Raw genomic sequence first — 19,603 nt, 5'->3', positions numbered from 1 at the left:
GTTACCCCTCAGCATTTGGAGCAGAGCAATTCATTAGGTGCCTTATTTGCTTTACTATGGATGCTCTAAATGCTCTGGACTTCTTATCTTCATCTGGTTCTGACTAGGGGATTTTTGTTCATGCTTTCTAAAGCAGGAGTTCTTAGTGCAAGCTCACATGAGTGTGTGTATGCATGCATGCATGTGTGTGTGTGATGGACCCTTTACACTGTTTAGTAAAGCCTGTAGTTAAGTACTATGTGTATACTGTATTTCATTAAATATAGAATCCATGAATGTTTCATAAAGTGAAGATCATACAGAACAAATGAAATGGGAATCAGTAAGTGTAAATATAAATTTCCATATTGATTTATTGTTCCTCGTATGTAAGAAACTGTACAACTTACACTGCGTTAAATTGTAAAATGGATAAAAATGTGTACCAAAAAAAAACACATTCTTAGAAAAAGAATATATGCAAATAGTACAAACCTGGGGGGAGGGAGTAAAAAGCAAAAAAAAATCTTCAATTCAGTGTGCAAACATTTTATAAAAATAGAAACACTAACTCTACAGGTAGCATTTCCTGATAAATTATTTAAATAGCGTATCTACACAATATGAGATATCTATTCCAATGGCAATGAGAAAAATAATTTATAAAAATAAAGCAATAGTATACAGGATGACAGAAAAACATAACAACATTAGAAATTGTATTTAACATTTTGATGCCATTTTCTTACAGGGAATACCTTTTCTGCAGTTTCTTTTTTTATACTATGTACAACATTGAATGCTCTTAGTACTACAGTAGATTTAAAAGTTTGTTAGACATTAAAACTCTTCCCACTTGATCCAAAGGTTCTTATCTCAGTCACACAACAAATGAGGTAATATTTGTACATAAGTTTCACCTTTGTCATTTTTTTTCTCTTTTGGAAAAATGAAAGGTAACAGGTATAAATTGTTTTCCCTCTCCCTGGCAATAGACACAAGAGATCGGGATAGACAGTATGTAAAGGCCTCTTGGCATTCTTAGTCATCTGAAAGTCAACCCACTAATCTACAGCCAACCAAACTGCCCAAAGACAAAGACAAAAAACAAAAAAGACCAGAAAAACCAATCACTCACACTCACTAACTGAAAGAACACCCCCACTCACTGCTTCTCCTTGAGCCACATTCTAAGGGGACATTTACTCTTCTGTAGTTGATAAATCTCAACTATCTGATCCAAGCACTTTCAAAACTAAACCTAAATTCAAGGTAGAACAGAGTTAATAAATAATCTGTATTTACAATCTTACAGTCATGAAGACTCGTAACAATGATTATATGGATAGTCTCTACGCTTCTTCCTTGTTTCTTGAATAGTCCTTCAGTCATAGGTCATCCAGGAGAGGTAAAAAATAAATATGTTACACTTTAAAGGGTTTTTTTAAATCTACAATCCAAGAGAGTTATAAAAGTCCATGACATCAATTAAAATAAAGATAAAAAGGAATGTCTATTTAGGTTGCTAATAATTTTTGTGCCTTTCTAACCATAAAATATAAGCACAGTTGCCTATTCCTTGAAGGACAACACATGTGCTCACTGAGATGGTAGGTCTTCCTACTTTTTTTGCTACATCTGCAAAAGCTACATCTGGAATAAAACCGATCATCTTTATTTAACCAAGCAATGACAGGGAAGCATTGCCTTCCACCAGTTAATTGTGACTGCCAATTTGGGCAAAGGTGATGGCGATGGAGAGGGCCGGGAATCCAGTGTGCCAATTCTTCCCTTCCTCCCTTTACATTTAAGTGTCTATTGGTAAGGATTAACCAGTTAACACTGTTGGACAGTATCCTGAAGTCCAGTAATAGTTTTTTTCATTCACCTTTTAAAAATTCATTACCGAACGGGTAACAGTTCCTCCATGCTTTCTCCAGACATATAACGTGGATCTACCTGCCTCCTTCCCCACCCTTAGAAAGGTTCTCCCATCCCACTTTATTCATTTATAAAAGACGGTAAGTTACGGGAGTTTCTTTCTTTCTTTTTTTGGCTAATCCCGTAGTTGTTTTGTCCCTCACATTCATGAAAATGCTTTTGGTGTAATTCACAGCTCATCCAGAGATGTCCTCATTACAAAATGCTGTTTCATGGGGCTGCCAAATGCAGAGGCAGCATAATTACCCTGTAATCAACAGCATAGCAAACATCTTTCCAACTGAAGCAAGCAGATGCTTTTTTTCTTGCTCAACTGTAGACTAAAAGTAATCCTTTATAGCCTTGAAAGATGTCTTCTTGTTCCATAGAGGCTGAGTACCGAGTCTGTTTTTAAGTTGCATTTTCTTGAGGCAAGTCATATTTTAGAATCCACATTTAGTAAAGCGGAAGACAAGAGGGAGGAAAAGGATGATCCCAGGGGTTCCTAAAGTCCATTGATTGAGAAGGTGCAACACAGCATTTTGAAAGTTCAGTCTATTAAGCAACAGTTTGGTGATTAGGAATCTGTAGGAAGAAACAATGAATACTGGTAAGCTCATATCAGCATTTCAATTTCACCTTCACTCAGTTAACAGTCTAGCAAAATCTAAGCAAAATTCAAGATTATTCATGTATTTCCATTTAAATTCATTAGTTGCCAATGATGCTAGTGACCATAGGATCAAATGGGATCATAAATCCAGAGCTGGACCTTAGAGGCTATTTACTCCAACTCCATAATTGTCCAGATGAAGAAATTAGTGTCCCAGAGAGGCTGAGTGACTTGCTCAGTATCACACAAGTATTAACTGATAAGAGTGAGATTTGAACCCATGATCTCTAAACAGTGCTGTGTTTCACAAATTTTAGCAACTGGAGTTTAGCAACTAGAGCTATGCTGCATTCTATGTAATCTTTGGCAGCTAAGCTTAAGAAATATCCTTTCTAAATTCTGTTCCAAAGTCTTACTACCCTTCAGAGCTCGTTTGTGAGCCAGGTCAGTCAACCTCTTACACTCTGATTCCCCTCACTGGCTTGAGTAATTGTTTGCACAAACAGAATTTCTAGGACAATTCTGGGCACTCAGTAAGCACTTAGCAAATATTGATGGAGCAAAAGAGAAGATACAAAAGTCTTTGGTGAGTCTAAAGATTAGTTTAGCCAATACAAATGACCATATATCCTTCCTCTTTGCATGTAAGGGAAGATGCTATGAAAGATGAGGTTTAGATTATTTTAAATTGTTAGAAAACCTTGTTAATTATACCCTCATCATTGGGAATCTGGGGTAATTTGGAAAGGGACTGGATGGAAGTCAATACTGAATTACGCAGTATTATTATTTCTAAGGGGAAATTTCATGGGGCACTTTATTTAATACTAGTTTGTTTACTTGGATGTTAAACACCTATTATTTCTCTTAAAGAATAAGCATAAGCACTGGGCTTTGGAAGTCACTGGTATAGGGAACTCCTGGGTGAACATCATAGACTTAGAGAATCGCCCAAGACAGTGAGAGGTTACGTGATGAAGTCTAACAACCAGTCTGTAACAGAGATGAGACTTGAACCCAGCCTGCGTTTCTTTATTTCTAGGTCAGTTTTCTATCTACTAAGCTAAGCAGCCTCTTATTTCTTTTAAAAATAGTCTGTAATTCTAGTTTTTCATTGATTCACATCGTCCTTCCTCCAGACAGTTTCAGTAAGTGAGATTTGACTATACTTGAATCGATTCTGTTAGCCTTACCTCTGCATTCATATTTAAGATCAGAGAAGAACACCATTTCTTGAGAGAAGACAAATAATCCTAGTCTTCCACCAGCATAGGTCTTGTCATAGATGGGTCCTGAGTCAGCCATGATTTTCTTTCCTTCATACATCACAACCCTTAAAAAAAAGCAATCATGTTACCCAAGTCATTTCAAATGGAAAACTAAATCTGGGTAATCCTACCCTCCTCTCTTCACCAAACTACTTTGGAATAATAGTGATCCATGACAAATTTATCAGTACAGTTACCTGATGAAGCCAGTTTTGGGTCTGTGGCTAAGACGCCATCTGTAGGCAGTGAAGTCTTTCCAGCCGATATGACGAGGGTCATGCCACAGGGTTCGAACCTGAAGAAAAAAAATAATGAAAAGTTTAGTTTAATGCACTAAAAAAAGACACTTCATAAGAAATAAATTCCTAAAGTTACTGAGTTACTAAATAGCAGTGTTTTGAAGAGACTTTTCACACTCTTCCCAGTTTGATGTGCATTCCTGCAGGCATATCTAAAATGTAGCTATAAACTCAAACAGAATAGAGATGCTACATCTTTGGGGACGAGGAAGAATGGAAGAATTCCTATTCTCCAATGTCCAAAAATTCTTTTGGTCCTTGAAGGGGAACTTCCTAGATACAATATGCTTCCTGCACAAACTTATACTCAAAGTTAGGTACAAAGTCAGTGTGAGTAGCAGTTATTGAAGCTTCTGGGGATTTTGACTTCTGAAATTTCCATGTTAATAGAGTCATTCAAAAAACAGTATCCCCATTGCTCATGATCTTTCCCATGCGTCTTTATACTGTTACCTAACATTTCTGTGGCTTACCTGCCCAGGCGTGTTTCCTGTGTGCCACAGAGCATTCCTCAGGTGCTCCCCTGGCCCTGTGGTTGAGTTGACCACTTTGACAGAAAGGCCTGCATAGCCCTGAGCTATGGTGGGGGTGCTGTCCCAGTAGGACTGGGTGAGCTGTTTCCACATCACGACATAGAAGCGACTGCTGGATTGGTAGCCAAACACAAAGCCAGCATAGTCATCATCTCTTTCAGTGTTGATGAAGAAGGTGCCACTGAAGTCCACAGCATTAAATTCATCAAAGCCTGAAAGAAGAGATATTTCAGGCTGACCATCAGCCCTCAGCTGGGTCCCATTAGAATTCTCAGATGTTTCTAGGACCCCCTTAAGATCTAAAGGAATCTTATCCAACTAACAGGTTTTATATAGTTTTACATCTAATTTCTTCATTAGGCCCTTGTTTCGAGAAAATTATACTTACCTATAGCAAGGCCGGGATCACAGTTCACAGTCTGGACCAGCTCTTTACCCTGGTGACGTACAACCCAGTTGGGATCATTCTGGGATGTCCCCTTGGGATCCAGAGGGATCATCTGGAATCGTCGGAAATCAGTCTCGCTGATATCATAGTTCTCTGGGCAGATATCATCAACGTCTGGCACATTGTCATGGTCAAAGTCATCTTTGCAGGCATCACCCCGTCCATCACCTGAAGTTAAAAAAGAGAAGATCCAAGGACAATTCAGAAGCATTAGCATGACTACCCTCAGAAATCAAAACTCTACTCCTCTATAGATTCATTTTCCCGGGACAATTAGGAAGGAGGCAAAATGTTTAATACTGTACCCAAATTGTCATTAGAAGTGAGACTCTCTTGGCCCTCACTCAGATAAACTTATTTACCAGGATTTTATCATACTACTTAAGATACAATATGAAGATTTTTTAAAAAGGACAAAATATTTCCAAGGCAGATATCTATATCTATATCTATCTATCTATCTATCTATCTATCTATCTATCTATCTATTTATATTTATAATCCTGGGATCAGGGAATATCACAAATGGCCCCCTCACAGGATAATCGTATTTTTCCTATTTGGTTATTGTTACATACTTTAGTTGTGTTTTTGTTTGCCTTGAACATGGATACTCATATCAGAAAAGTACCCCTGTAAAATCATAGATTAGGTCACTCACCATCAGAATCTTTCTGGTCAGGATTGGGCACTAGTCTGCAGTTGTCTCTGTCATCAGGGATACCATCATTGTCATCATCATGGTCACAGGCATCCCCTTTGCCATCTTTGTCGTGATCAGCTTGATTGGCATTGGGCACGTAGGGGCAGTTGTCCAAATTGTTCTGGTGGCCATCTTCATCAATATCCTGGTTGTTGTCACATGTATCACCAATACGGTCAGAGTCAGAGTCCAACTGGAAAAGGAAAGGAAGAAGAAGACAAATAGAAGAGTCAATACCATTCATTCATTCTTTTGACAAATGTTTACTAAATATATTGGCAAAATACTATGCTAGTTGTTAAGGGGATATAAAAGTGAATAAGAAATGTTTCCCGCCTTCAGAAAACCTTCAATCTGTTGTCAATGGTCTATTGAACACAAAGGTGAGAATTTTAGTGTTTGAATTGCTGTTACTTAAGAGACCCCTCCAAAAGAGAATAAAGTGTTTAGTCTTTTTCTATCAACAACCAAGACAATTCACTTATGCTAAAGCTAACCCTTTAAAATAATTTTTCTTGATCCTAAATATTACTGACATGAAGATTTGAGACTCCAGGGATATTTAAGGTTTCAAAAGAAAAAAAGGATTTCAGACCAAGGTGAACTACGAGACTAATATCCAGTTACCTAAACTTTAGGGATTTTTAATACATATGTAACTTTTCTTTCCATTTCCAAAAGCCAGATGAAGTCCTGATACTAAATCTTGCCTCTGTCCTTTGAGCTTGGTATTGATGTATTTACTGATATGTGATAGACAATAAATTGGCATGGTAGACTCCATTCTGTGTTCTTAAAGTACGGAAAATACGTGTAAATGCAAGTCTGGTAATAAGCTTTAATTAGAACTCCAGAGCAATATAGAGTGACCCAAAGGAATTAGGTTCTGTGGGCTTTTATACTGAGAATGACAAAAGGCCAATAAAACCTTTGACAAATGTAGCTGTTAAAAGGGAGAAGACCCCAGGCATCTATGAATATGCCAATCATGAATACGTTTTTTTTTTAAAGCACAGGAGTTGGTAGAATTCCTTGGCTATCAGTGTCCCCAAAATTTTCTGGGCCAGCTCTCCAGAGAAGATGTTGGATGAGGGCTAACTTTTTGCTTTTTTTCCTTTTTATTTATAATTATTTGATCTGATCTTAGCTCTGTTAGGACTGACACATTTGCTAGTGTGAAAGATATGTTTACCATATTCTCATTTCTATTCTTCAACTTGTAAGTTTGTTTGGGATATTTTTACACATTTCTTCTATGTCTCATGTTTTGGAGATTTTTTAGGATAGATTTGGCAACTTAAGAGATTCTTGGTTCTTCTTAAGATAATATTTAGTAAGTTTTAGTAACTTTGGTGAAGGTTTGTAGCTTTTCTTGGGAAAGAAGAATCTCCACTTATGAGCCTTAAAAAAGTTTGAATTTTATGCAAAGCCCCAAATTTAAAAGTACAAAACACTTAATATCTTTGAATTGTTAAAGCTTCCTTAGGACCATTCAAACATTCTACTTATGTACCTGAAGCTATTAATCCTGGTGTTTTTGTCTTCTTTAAAGGATTGTACAAAGCTTTAACTGCTGTAGAGCTAAAGTATTAGGTATTTGGTAGGTGGGGCAGGACTTTCCTTCACCTTGATCTAGCAAGGATTAAACCGTCTTATTTTTGTTGAAGCTATTTTCTCCACTGCCAATAAGAGAAAAATAACAATCCTTTGAAATGTACATTGCATTTTTTCTTTCTTTTACATTCAGCCTTGAGGAAAGAGTCAGTGTATGATTATAACAAAAAAAAAATGAAATGCTCTTCAATTTGGGACCTTCTCTGGTTAAGACCTGTTCCCAGCATGCCTTAGGTTGGGTAAAGCAGGACTTGTTTTAATGTCAAATTCATAGTAAATAACTGATATCTCCAAGCCTGATTACTGTTTTCACTTTATCTATCTTCCCAAGGCCAAATTCTAGACCCAGTTCAGGACATAACTTTTCCTCAATGGTCTTGTTTCTGTATATATATTTAATGTTACCACAAAAGTCACAAACCTCCTGCTTCATCAAAAAGGATACTTTGCATGTTTTTGTGTACAAAGATGAACAGAAAATTAAATATGCCAGTATTGTTAGGTCCCAGGAAGAAAATTAAGTTAATGAATCTACATCATGAACTCAGATCTTCAGTACAATGTTTATCAAAGATTTGTAATTGCTTATGAGACTCTAATGAATTATGATAATGGGGATGTAGAAACTATCATATGTGCATTCATGGGATTGTTCAAGGCTCAGAAAATGGTCATTGGAAGATCCATTTTTAAAGACACCTACCTGATCTGGATTATGTTCTAGTGGACAGTTGTCACATTGGTCACCAACACCATCCATATCAGTATCCCTTTGGTCAACATTATATACATATTGGCAGTTGTCTCTCTCATTAAGAATACCTGTAGAAAGGAGTAAGGTAAGGTAAGATTACCTTGGGCCTCCAATTCAAATGGAATATCACTAGCCAAAACTGAAGATGATAATCAAAGATACGATTACTCAGTACATCGCAAGGCTTGTTAAACAGGAGTCCTTACCATCTCCATCAATGTCTGCAGCACAGGCATCTCCTTCTCCGTTGTTATCAGTGTCTGCTTGATCTGGATTGTGGTTGTAGGGACAGTTGTCACAGCGGTCACCAACATCATCTCTATCATAGTCATACTGGGCTGGGTTATAATGGAATGGGCAGTTGTCCTGAACAGGAGATAGAATTCAGAAATGTTAGGTTGTTATCAATGAAAACCACTTCAACTCACCAATGATAGATAACTGTAATATACTTAAAAATACAACTGTATACAGTTCACATCATGGTTACTTAATGAGTACTTAAAGTAACAAGCATCATTAATCCCTTGCTATATGTACTAAGCACTATACTAGGGGCTGGCTAAGTTCCAAGAATAAAAAAAAATTCACAGCACAAAATAATAAAAGCTATGAAATTATGTATGGAAATGAATTCCCATTTATATTACAGATCACTGTGATTGAAGAAAAGATTCTTGCAGCATTATCATCATCCTCATCATTCACCCCCCCCCCATCCCCAAAATAACTCTACTACATAATTTAGGAATGGCATTAATAGAGACCACATGGTTGAAGACTTATAGAACTGTGAAAATAGCTTTTAATCAACTGTAACCTAGAGGATGGAGCATCTGGAGATGCTCAGGAGAAAAAGATTTGCAGGCAACTTAATTTTAAAAGCTCATCTGGCTTTCAGACTCTTTAACTCTCATCCCTTAAATATGTTTCACTTGCTGAAAAATGTTTAATAGTACACTAATAGTACAATTTCTGATAACCCTGCAATTGTCTTTAATTTTAAGGAGCTCCGGGCTACCAGGCAGCTGCCAAATGGGAAAAGTGAAAGAAGGAATGGGAAACATGTTTAGTCTTTTACCCTGTCATCTGGGATTTTATCATTGTCATCGTCGCTATCACAGGCATCCCCAATTCCATCTTTATCATAGTCTTCTTGGCCAGAGTTGGGAAGGTTGGGGCAATTATCCTAGAGGAATAGAAAGAACATTCTTGTTACAACCCAAATTTCCATTCTCTTTATTCACCTTTCTTAAACATTGTGGCTTAAGTACCCAAACAGACTAAATGGAACACATCAAAGATGCTGTAAATCACACAACTTGTGCAGGCAGGCAGGCAGGCTGCTTCTTGGGGATGTAGAAAAGGTATTTGTACTGTTGCCACAGGCTCAATAATTTTTGCATGTGGTAAGGATGAGTCAATCTCTCCAGTTGGTATTGTCTTGTACCACTTCTGACAACAATTAATTATGATATGTAACCCTCAAAGGGATGGCTTCCAATTAGTGTTGTCAGTACTTTAAATGATTTTTAATCTCTCTCATTAGATAGATTAGATCTTATACAATTCTCATGTTCAAAGTTGGAACCCCACACAGCTCCTTATCACACTTAAAAAACAAAAAGTCACTGCATCAAATTCTTTGCAAAATGGAATGGTGAGAGGCCTAACTCACTTTTTTGCAATGATAAGTTGCATTGGCGACACAGACAAGGTCCTCATTGGGCCAGCCATCCAAGTCAGTGTCTTCTCCACAGATGATGCCATTTCCGGCATAGCCTGGCTTGCATTCACAGCGGAACATGGGGTCACTGTAATGTCCCAAGTAATTGCATTTGGCATTCTTATTGCAGTCGTGGGTTCCATCTGTGCAGGGATTGCGTGGCTTGCACACCTGAAAACACAAATCATTACACAGTTGAAGCCACTTTTAGATTGCTTCTCAGAACCCCTCAAAAGCAGATAAGATGGATTAAGATTCTTCCTATATCCTAAAGTTAGAGACACATTTCATATGAAGTCATTCTGGCTGCCTTCTCACTCTCATTCCTACCCCCAAGAGAATCCAAAATTACTTTCTAAAAATGAATGAAAATTTGTCTTTCTTGAAACTTTCATCTCCTAGATGGGCTAAGAATGTATGAATCTAAATCCTCACTTATGAATGAATTTCACCATTTATATTAGCAACATTTTCAGATACTGTAAAGTCTTTCCTTTAGCTCTTCAATGCTCCTGCCTATCAGATCCCCAGTAAGATTTATCACTGCCCCTCCAGATTATGTTTCCATAGCTAATGTGACCAAAGTACAAGGTGTCTATCTTTATTTGTTTTTCCTTTGGGAGGGCTTGATATTATAAGACTTCTCCCTTTACTTGCTTCAGCAAGGAGCACAAGAGAGAAGCAACACAGTATCCCGGGAAGATCTCTGGATTTGGAATCAGAGGTCCTGCCATGTACTACTATCTTTGTGACTGAGCTTGGGCAAATTGCTTGATCTTGGCGCCAGAGAAGCCCATTGAGGAGACTGGACTAGATGAGCTCTGAGGTCCTTTCTAGTTGTAAATCTAGGATCCTATGGATTTCTCTCCCTATCCCAGGCATATATGTTGCTGTACCTGTTTGTTAGCAGTGGCATGCTCAACACCTCGTCCAAAAGGCTGAGATCCTGTGAAACGTGGCGGACAGGGCAGGCAGTTATAGCCAGGGTCAGTGTTCTCACACCTGTGCACTCCGTTATGGTTGAAGCAGGCATCAGGGACTTCTTGGCACTGTGCGAAGTAAAAAGAAATAACAAAAGGTTTTGATGTTAAGATGTCTACATCTTTAACAGAGAATCATGAACAAGTGTATTGCTTGTTTGAAGGCTAGAACCTGGACATGTTTGCTGCTGAGGACTATTACTTACCTCATCAACATCTTTACACTGGATTCCATTTCCAGTGTAGCCAGGAGGACAGGCACCACATGTCCAAGAGCCATCAGGGTAACTGGTACACTTAGCACCGGCAAAGCAAGGATTTGACAGGCATCCATCTGGACCAAGATGAAAAAAGCGAGGTAAGATTTACAGCAAAATTACTGTAGCTGCTGGGAAAGCACGTCAACAAAAAATTATAGAGAAAGACATTTTTGCCTCTCTGCCTGTTGATGATGTTCAGAGATGATGTTGTCTAATTGCATTTCAGAACGTGAAGACCCCTGTGAATAGGAGAGTTTTAACTACCTTATTTGCTGACTGCAAGTGTGTAATTAAATGGAAACCCCCTCAGTGCAACTGTCTTGTGGCTTGCAATAAAAGAGTAATCAATGATTCACTTACCAATGGGACAGTCCTGCTTGTTACAGATTTGGCTTCCAGTAGCATCACCCACGCAATCCTTGCCCCCATATTGGGGTTTGGGATTATTACAGAGCCGACTACGTTTCTGCAGGCCTCCTCCACAGGTGACAGAACAGATATCCCATGGTGACCAAGGTCCCCAACCTCCATTGACTGCAGGAAAAGAAGCCAAGGTTAATCTGTGGAGAATTCCTTTGAAATCTTAGAATACTCTTAGGATAGAAATTTTTGCTACTCTTAAACACATGGTAGGTATGTTTGATACAGAACTAAATTTCAAATAATCAATTTTCTGCTGTTGAAGTTAAAAGGAAGAGACTAAATATGTAGGGTTTTGTTTCTGTTTTTTTAAAGGATGTATCTTTTGACCAATCATCCACTGAATGGTCAACAAAACATGCCAGAATCCATTTGGGTCACAGCTCTTGGTCCAGATCTCTGTTTTTCATTAATGATTACACTTACTTGGGCAGGCGTCTTTCTGGCAGGCCTTGGTTTCTCTTGCTTCTCCTTCACATGGCTTTCCGTTCATCTGGGGGCTAGGAGAGTTGCAGAGTCGAATCCTGGTGATCTCACCACTGCCACAGGTCACAGAGCAAGATGACCATGGAGACCAGTGGCTCCAGCCTCCGTCCTGTTTGACTAAAGTAAATTGTTGCTTGTTACTGACAGTATCACTTTGGAGCCCTTGTGGAAAGACAAAGATCCCTTTTCAGGTGTCACCAGCAACCTCCCTAGAATAGGACAGCAGCTCTATGTTTGATGCTGAAATCAATCTTAGCTACTGATTATGATGATGATGATGATAAACTAGCATTTATGTAGCATTTTAAGGTTTTCAAAGCTTTCTTTACATGTTATCTCCTATGATCCTCATAACAACCCTGTTACGTAGGTGCTATGTTATGCCCTCTCTACAAATGAAGAAACTGAGATGGAGAGGGATGAACTGCCATGTCCAGGTCACATGCTAGTAAGTCTACAAGGCAGGATTAGAATTTAGGTCTTCCTGATTCCAAGTTCAACTTTCCATCCTCTGTGTCACCTAGCCTCACTGGACAAATGCTATTTTAGATTGTGTTATCCCAAAAGACAGAACTGACACATATAACAGTCCTTTGAGTGATATAACCCCATTCATATGCTCGTGGTAAACACTGCTTGATTGTAGAGGTCAATTCACCACACTCCCAAGCCAAGAAGATACTTACATCTCTTGTCACACTCTTGAATGTGGCAAGTACGCGTCTGTACAGAGGAGCCTTCACATCGGTTGTTGAGGCTATCACAAGAACGACCTCTCTGCTGAATCCCATTGCCACAAGTCACTGAACAGGATGTCCACTCAGACCATGGAGACCAGCCATCATCGGCAGAATCGCTGGCTGTAAGAGGAACAGAAGGCCATTGAGAACATGAATATAAAACAAAACAAAGCCATTTCTGTTTCAACCCTGATGCCTAGACTTTTCCTCCATTCCTAAAGAAAGCAACTGAATATTATTTCCTTGGTTAACATCTATGGGAGTACATTAGACCACCATGTGTAACACACTGGCATCCTTTAGTGGTGTTCCTTGGCTAGATTTCCCAAGCATTCCCTCAGTCTCTGTTCTCAGATTCACTGCCACCACCTTTCTCCCCTTAGCTTTTTAGCTGGGTTTAATTTCAACAGTTGAAGATGTTTGGATGAGAATTTCTAGTCCCTTGAGTCCCAAGAATCACAGAGGGCAGCTAGTCTGAGTCACTTCTTGTGTTTAGAGGAGTCACAGGCAGTGTGTCCCATAGATCATCTTGAAAGTAGTTTGGCTGCTATTGCCTCTGATTCCAACTGGGTCAAGAGGTTAATCAACGTGTTGATCCTTCCACCCCTGGCTTTGTGGGCTCTCCCTCCACAAGCTTTCACAAGAAGAAAATGTTTGTTTTCCATCTGTACAGGCACCATGACTACAATCAACCCTAGCTGACTTGAGCCTTAGACATAGAGAACTTGTTTTCATTTTTCTGTCTTATCAGTTGGAAGTTACTCCTGGCAATCCTTAATTCAGGTTTGGAGCTCAGTCACCACTTCACTCTGCTGTCTTTAAACCAAGAGCTAATGTAAGCAATGAGAAAAAAAAAGAAAAACCACCCCAATATACAAATAATCACTTTCATGCCAATATTACTAAAAAAGAATCCTAAGATGGGGCTGATCATTCAGAGTTGAGGCTAGGAACTTTTTTTGTGCGTAAAGAATAAATGTTTTCCTATTTATTTTCCTCTTCTTGGGCAAAATGTAAAAAGAGTGATAAATCATTTGCATGATTTGTATCGATTCCATTCGATGATGGCCTTGAAAAGTGATTCATTTGTACTAGCAATAAAACCCAAATGTCAGGGACAGGAGTTTCAGCTTGTTTGTTTTTGTTCTTGATTTTGAGTGACATGAATCCCTAGCTGCTATTTATTCAGACAGATTTTCCACCTCTGCTCTTCTCAGAGTTTCCTGGCTGTGATGGATAATACATTTAAGTCAGGAAGCTAGGTGGCGTCATAGAGTGCTGGACCTAGAGTCAGGAAGACTTGAGTTTGAATTATGTTGCAGGGACTTTATGACTTTATGACTCTAGGTAAGTCACTTAAACTCACTGACCCTGTTTGCTCATAAAATGGGGATAATAATAGTACCAACTTCGCAGGCTATAACGATCAAATAAGATAATATATGTAAAGCACTTTGTACACCTCAATGTGCTCTATAAAACTATATATACAAAGTGCTAAAAGTATCCAAAGTTAGTTATCATTATTATTATTCAAATGAGAGTAGTTTCAATTCTAATATCATCACCACAGACCCATCACTTCTTTTAGCAGGCGTATCTCCCTGACCCAGTGGCACCGAGGGCAAACTAACTCAGAAGAAGCTCTGATTACAGTTGATAATGCTCTTACTCATCCCCACTTTCCTAAGTTTAGACAACTGGAATCAATAGCCTGTCTGATCTCTGTTGTCTGGGCAGTGGCTCCAATTTCTGTAAGTTTTTTTGCATCACAGTGAAAGCAAAGTTGTCAGCTATGGCATCCCGAAATGGAGCCCTGGACAGAAAAACATGGTGCATGTGTATGTTTGAGAAAGGGACTGTACTGCTACATTCTGGTGTCTAGTATGTATGTGGGGCTGGCCTAGTCACTGCAGAAGAGTTATGCCATTTAAAGAACTCACGCCAGCAACGTGGGCAGCATTCTCCATCAGGAATTGTGGCATTGGAACAGGGCATGAGGGGACAGGATACTTTTTTGCACATAGTCACTGAGTTCTACAGAGAGAGAAAGGGAGAAAAGGATTACTAAGCATATTGCAACCAGAAATTCACATGCTATGATATTTACAGTTTTGGGCTGAATTTGGTTAGGACTGTAAACTCTTAACTGGACTGGATCCCAAAGAGAAGTTGGCTCCTTGCTAGATTTGCAGCTGCCACAATAGTAAAGGCAGTCCCAGTAAGTTGTCACTCAGCTCTCTAGAGTTTGCTTTTAATTGCTCGTCAGCCAACGGTGGAAGTGTTATGGCATGCAGAAGTTACCCAAGGGGAACCACCAAACACCATGAGTCATATTCTACTGTTGTGTTGCAAGCAGAACTTAGTGAAAACTTTTTAAGAAAATAAAGGATCTATAAGCAACTTTTTTTTTGGTCATCTGTAGATATGACTCAGAATTGATTAGACAGGAAAAGAATAGGAATGCAGTGGATTTGAGTCCCAAATTCAGGGATCCACAGAGCTGTACTTAAGAAAGAACTTTGATCCCTGAGCCAGAAAACCCCAAACATTCACCCATCACATGCCTGAAATTGGCCTAAAGTGAAACACACACTCTGGGAAGTGCATTTTAGCTAGTCAGGTAAACAGCTCTACCCTGATAGAATGCCAACTGGAGTGATTTGAGTAACAATCAGTGCTCTATTAAAAGAACCACAGTGTCATGCCTGAATACAAATCAGGACTTTAAAAAAAAAGATAGAGGAATGTTCTAACACGGTTCCATTTACTTGACATTCAACACTTAGCCTTTGATTTCTAAACTAAAGTGGCCAAATTATCCAGCTGTCTCAGTAGATTTGTACTCTCAAATACTCAGCCTAAGGTATAATTAAGAGAGGTTTTTCAAAGTGTCTAAAGAAAACGTCTATGGATGCCATAATTAAATTTTAAGCCACTTTGGGGATCAGGATTTCAGCCTGATAAATATACCATTAGTTATTTGGAAATTGCTAAAGTCTCTTTACCTGGCAATGGCATTCAGTGCAGCTATCAATAGTCCACATATCATTATTATTATATTGAAATCCATTGTAAGTGCATCCAGGGTAGGACCAAGCTTTCTTTACTACATTTGACAGTAGTTCATTTTCTTCAGTCTAAGAGGGATTGAAAAACAAACAAACATTATTAGTATCTAGCTATACTTTCAACAATTCAGAACCAATACATTGGGGGCTCATGGAAGTGCCTCCTTCAGAATGACTGCTGTCACTTACCACCTTGCGGACGCTATCTTGCAATGTGGTCACTATGGTCCGAAGTCCCTTAAGCTCCAGGAACATGTTAGCCAGTTCATCACAGGAGAAGCCACAGATTGCCTGCAGGTCCTTGGTCTTGTGGCCAATGTAGTTAGTTCTAATGGCAGGGCTGGAACCATTTACTGGGTTGTCAAGTGTGATAATTTGATTGGTGGCTACCAAGAAACAAAGGAAAAGCAAGAGATTACAAGGCATCCCCAAATGGCCATGCATGCCAGTCCCTAGAGTTCCCACTTATCAAGATACTATTTTGTGAGGGTGAATGTGAATATGGCCATTTTTACATCTTTCTAAGATGTAAAAGAGGAATGCAGCATGAGCAGTTTATGCACGGCTCCCATTCCAAACATGTCCCACCTGTCCTAAGTGATTTTTGCTGTTGCTATTTTTATTAACTTATTTACCCTCTTCCCTTCCTGTCTCCCAGTGAAAAGAGTAGCAAACTTACAACTTGAACAGCCTTTGTTCCTTAGGATATCCTCTGGCGTGGTTCCGAAGACAAACCTCACGTTTTGCAGCACCCCCTGGTGGCAGAGGCAGAATGATAATTACTAAGTGCAAGCAAGAAATGTTCATTCATTATCACCCCCGAAGTTCAGATCAACAAAGAAGTGTTGCAAATTAAATAATCTTATGGACAAAATAATTTTCGATATTAACATGCTGAATAAATTGTCAACATAAATCCCAGCATCTCCACAGTGCCCTCTGCCAGCATTTCAACAGCTGCCAGATCTTTAGGATCTTTCAGAAAATTCAGTGCATTTAGGCATTCAGGAATTAAAATCTGATGGTGAATGCTGGAGATGCTGTGAAGCAAGGCAGGTAATGATGTGGGCCAATATGTCAAAGGGTTAAGGGTTAGAGCAGTGGAGGAAGAAGCCACATAAAACCACTCCTTCTGACTCAACACTGTACCTGAGCTTAAGAGAGTTGCTTTATTAGGAGGAAAAGGAGCCAAGTTATTTCTGTTTTTATGAATGTCCCACTTTAAAATGCATGTCAGACTGATATGTAACAGGCCTCTTATTATCTCAATGGGGAGAAATATTAAAGCAATTCAAGAGACTGAGCAGACAAGATAGACAACTGTATAAGAATACGATTTTTTAAAAAAACATTCCCTAGTCAGCAATTTGGAGTCATAATGTCTCCTTTACCAACTGTAACCTACAGGTGGTCTCAACAATTCCCTTGGCAGTGTTAGACAGCTGGAAAATTCTCATTAGATTAGGAAAAGAAATCTCACCTGAAAGTTATCATTAACATCTCCCTTAGCCACACGGAGTCTGGCACTGCCAGCCAGGTCCCTGGTGAAGATGCTTTCGATGGGGGCATCCAATTCAGCATTCTCCATCTTTTCACAGCCTACATACAACTGGGCCCGGTCCTCTTGAACAAACAGGATGATACTCTTCCATTGGCCTGTGGCCAACAGAGCTTCTTCCACTGATACCACTTGCTGCTTCCCCTGCACTGACATGCTCAGGTCCAGAGTGCCTGCTTTGCCATTGGAAACTAGACTGAAGATATGGCCGGAGTGATCCTTATACTCCACAGTCATCAGGGTTCCCCGGGTCTTTTTCATCTGCCTCAGGGAGGCCAGGAAGATAAAGCCCTTTTCTGCTCGAATTGCATCCACCAGGTCTTGGAACTTGTCATCTGGCATGGCAGGGATCCGATCGGCATCTTCAATTCGGAAGGCAGGACTGGAGGGATCAGGACCTTTCACCAGACGGCGCCCAGAGCCCTTGTTGGCAGCACCAGGAAGATCAAAGAGGTCGAACACACTGTTGTCACTCCCAGACTCTATGGGACAGGAGCAGAACATGCAGTGAGTGGTAAGTGGGGTGTGCTAGACTTAAGAGTGCCAGGCTTTCAGTTGCCTTGCTGAAGGAATAGCCTTAGTGAATTAAACAGTAAAAGGTACAGGATGAAATCCTGGCAGAAGAGTACACAAGCATCTCACAATATCAGGGCTCCCACTCAAGAGAAAACACTCAACACTCAACCTCCAGAGGGGTTGAGTATACTTCTGCTGTGTAGCTATGTTTAATCTGGATATTCAATATTCAGAGTTCTCATCCTTGCCTGCCAACACCTGCATTTTTTCTTTCCAATCATTTTTTCCAGGCAGACCTAGGGCACCTAGGAATCCTACAAGAGCTTTGCCTAAAATGGTCTAGAATTCGACCCCTCCCAGTTTCACCCCCTTTACCTCCCCCTGCCGCCTGTGGCAAAGGCTCACCTGAGATCCTGTTGGTGCCACACACTTCCAGCAGCAGTAAGAGGACGAGCCCCCGGGCCAGCCCCATGATGGAGCTGTTTGTGTTTAGTACCCAAAGCCTGTAGCAGAGAGAGCACAGTCAGTGTCGGACAGCGAACCTCTGAAGACCTCCCAGAGGGAAGCGGGCATAAGAGAAGGGGAAATAGCTAAGGTCCCTGGTGTGGGGGTTGTGGTTGTGGGATATGCAGATTTCCCTGTGCTCCCAAAGCTTACTTGACGGAGAAACTCTAGACAGTCCAGTCCAGAAGAAATGTTATGGAGTGGGATAGAAGTGTTCTGAGGGTTGTAGGGGAAACACTTAAACCCTGGGAACTTTTTCTGGAAAAATTTGGGGACAATGGATCCCTGAGATAGCGAAACACATAGAGGAGACATCATTTTGAGAGCGAAGCTGTAGCATTTTCTTGTATGACTGTCAAACGACTGAAGAGACCCCACTTTTGAGTATGTTTTGGAGGACAACGAAATATTGAGACTTCCTTTTGAAGCTGGGCTTCTGTGTCCCATTGTTTCCTGAGGTTACCTCTTGAGTTTCTCAGAGGTGTGTGGGGTGCACTCTCAGGGACCCGCGGAAGAAAGACGATGGGGAAAGGGGGAATGAATTGAATAATCTTGGGGGCAGTTTCTGATGAATGGGATGAGTTCTTAAGGCTTCCTCCGCCCCCCAAAGTGGTGGGTGGGAGCGTACTGGTGAAACGACAAAGTTTGGTGAGAAATCCTCAAAAGATACAGATTTGGGTGCCCGGGGTCCCAATAACGGTGGAAGGCGGCTGTGATCTTACCTGTGTGGATTAAGGAACAGGGATTCTAGCGATTCTCCGCTACGGGGGATGGGGCCAGGGTAGCGCACAGTCCTTTGGTTGTCTTCCAAGAGCAGCTGGTGCGCCCAAGTCCTGGGAAGCAAGAGCAGGTTCAGGCTGGAGGAGATCCTTGAGCAGTCCAAAGGAAGGGCCAGGAAGCGTTCAGGGGCTGAGTCTGGCCAGTGAGACCGGCTGAGGAGATGAGGGGGTCGGGACAGGGAGAGCTTCTCAGGGTCCCTTTCAGCTAGTTAGCTTCCCCTGGTCCCGTGCAGTGGCTGAAGAAGCGGCTGAGTCGTGCTCCTTTAAAGGGTCGCGCACATTCCTGGGGACTCCCGCTAGCCAATCGGAGGCGGCCGGGCAGGAAGCGGGAGGGGGAGAGTCTGACTGGGTTGGCCCCCACTCCTCCCCGTCCCCCCTCCGCCCCCCCGCGGCCCGTCCCCCCTCCTCCTTCCCTCTCTTCTCCTCCCTGGG

At 40.5% G+C, this 19,603-nt stretch overlaps 1 protein-coding gene across 1 annotated transcript; it reads right to left on the bottom strand.

Moving 5' to 3' along the window:
• Positions 1–327: 327 nt before the first annotated feature.
• THBS1 (thrombospondin 1) lies at positions 328–19,390 on the bottom strand. The gene is made up of 22 exons (XM_036734575.1): positions 19,115–19,390; positions 18,294–18,391; positions 17,295–17,854; positions 16,494–16,569; positions 16,004–16,200; positions 15,752–15,883; positions 14,687–14,780; positions 12,690–12,863; positions 11,944–12,120; positions 11,458–11,631; positions 11,044–11,171; positions 10,754–10,906; positions 9,810–10,028; positions 9,213–9,320; positions 8,338–8,497; positions 8,081–8,199; positions 5,722–5,956; positions 5,001–5,228; positions 4,553–4,824; positions 3,978–4,075; positions 3,706–3,845; positions 328–2,484 (listed from the first exon to the last, which is right to left on the bottom strand). Exons 2-22 carry the CDS (start codon positions 18,358–18,360, stop codon positions 2,477–2,479), a joined length of 3,519 nt encoding a protein of 1,172 aa, XP_036590470.1. The 5' UTR covers positions 18,361–18,391; positions 19,115–19,390; the 3' UTR covers positions 328–2,476.
• Between the last annotated feature and the right edge of the window lie 213 nt (positions 19,391–19,603).

The sequence above is a fragment of the Trichosurus vulpecula genome, chromosome 8 (assembly GCF_011100635.1).
Source record: "Trichosurus vulpecula isolate mTriVul1 chromosome 8, mTriVul1.pri, whole genome shotgun sequence".
NCBI lineage: Eukaryota > Metazoa > Chordata > Mammalia > Diprotodontia > Phalangeridae > Trichosurus > Trichosurus vulpecula.
This window is presented reverse-complemented; position numbering and strand designations above follow the sequence as displayed.

Bases quoted from the DNA above. Each gene is read 5' to 3' on its own strand.
- THBS1 (XM_036734575.1), bottom strand. From the start codon at position 18,360: ATGGGGCTGGCCCGGGGGCTCGTCCTCTTACTGCTGCTGGAAGTGTGT. The intron at 14,781-15,751 runs GTAAAGAGACTT...CTCTCTCTGTAG, and splicing joins GCACTGAATGCCATTGCCAG to AACTCAGTGACTATGTGCAA. The intron at 5,957-8,080 runs GTAGGTGTCTTT...TTCCTTTTCCAG, and splicing joins TAGAACATAATCCAGATCAG to TTGGACTCTGACTCTGACCG.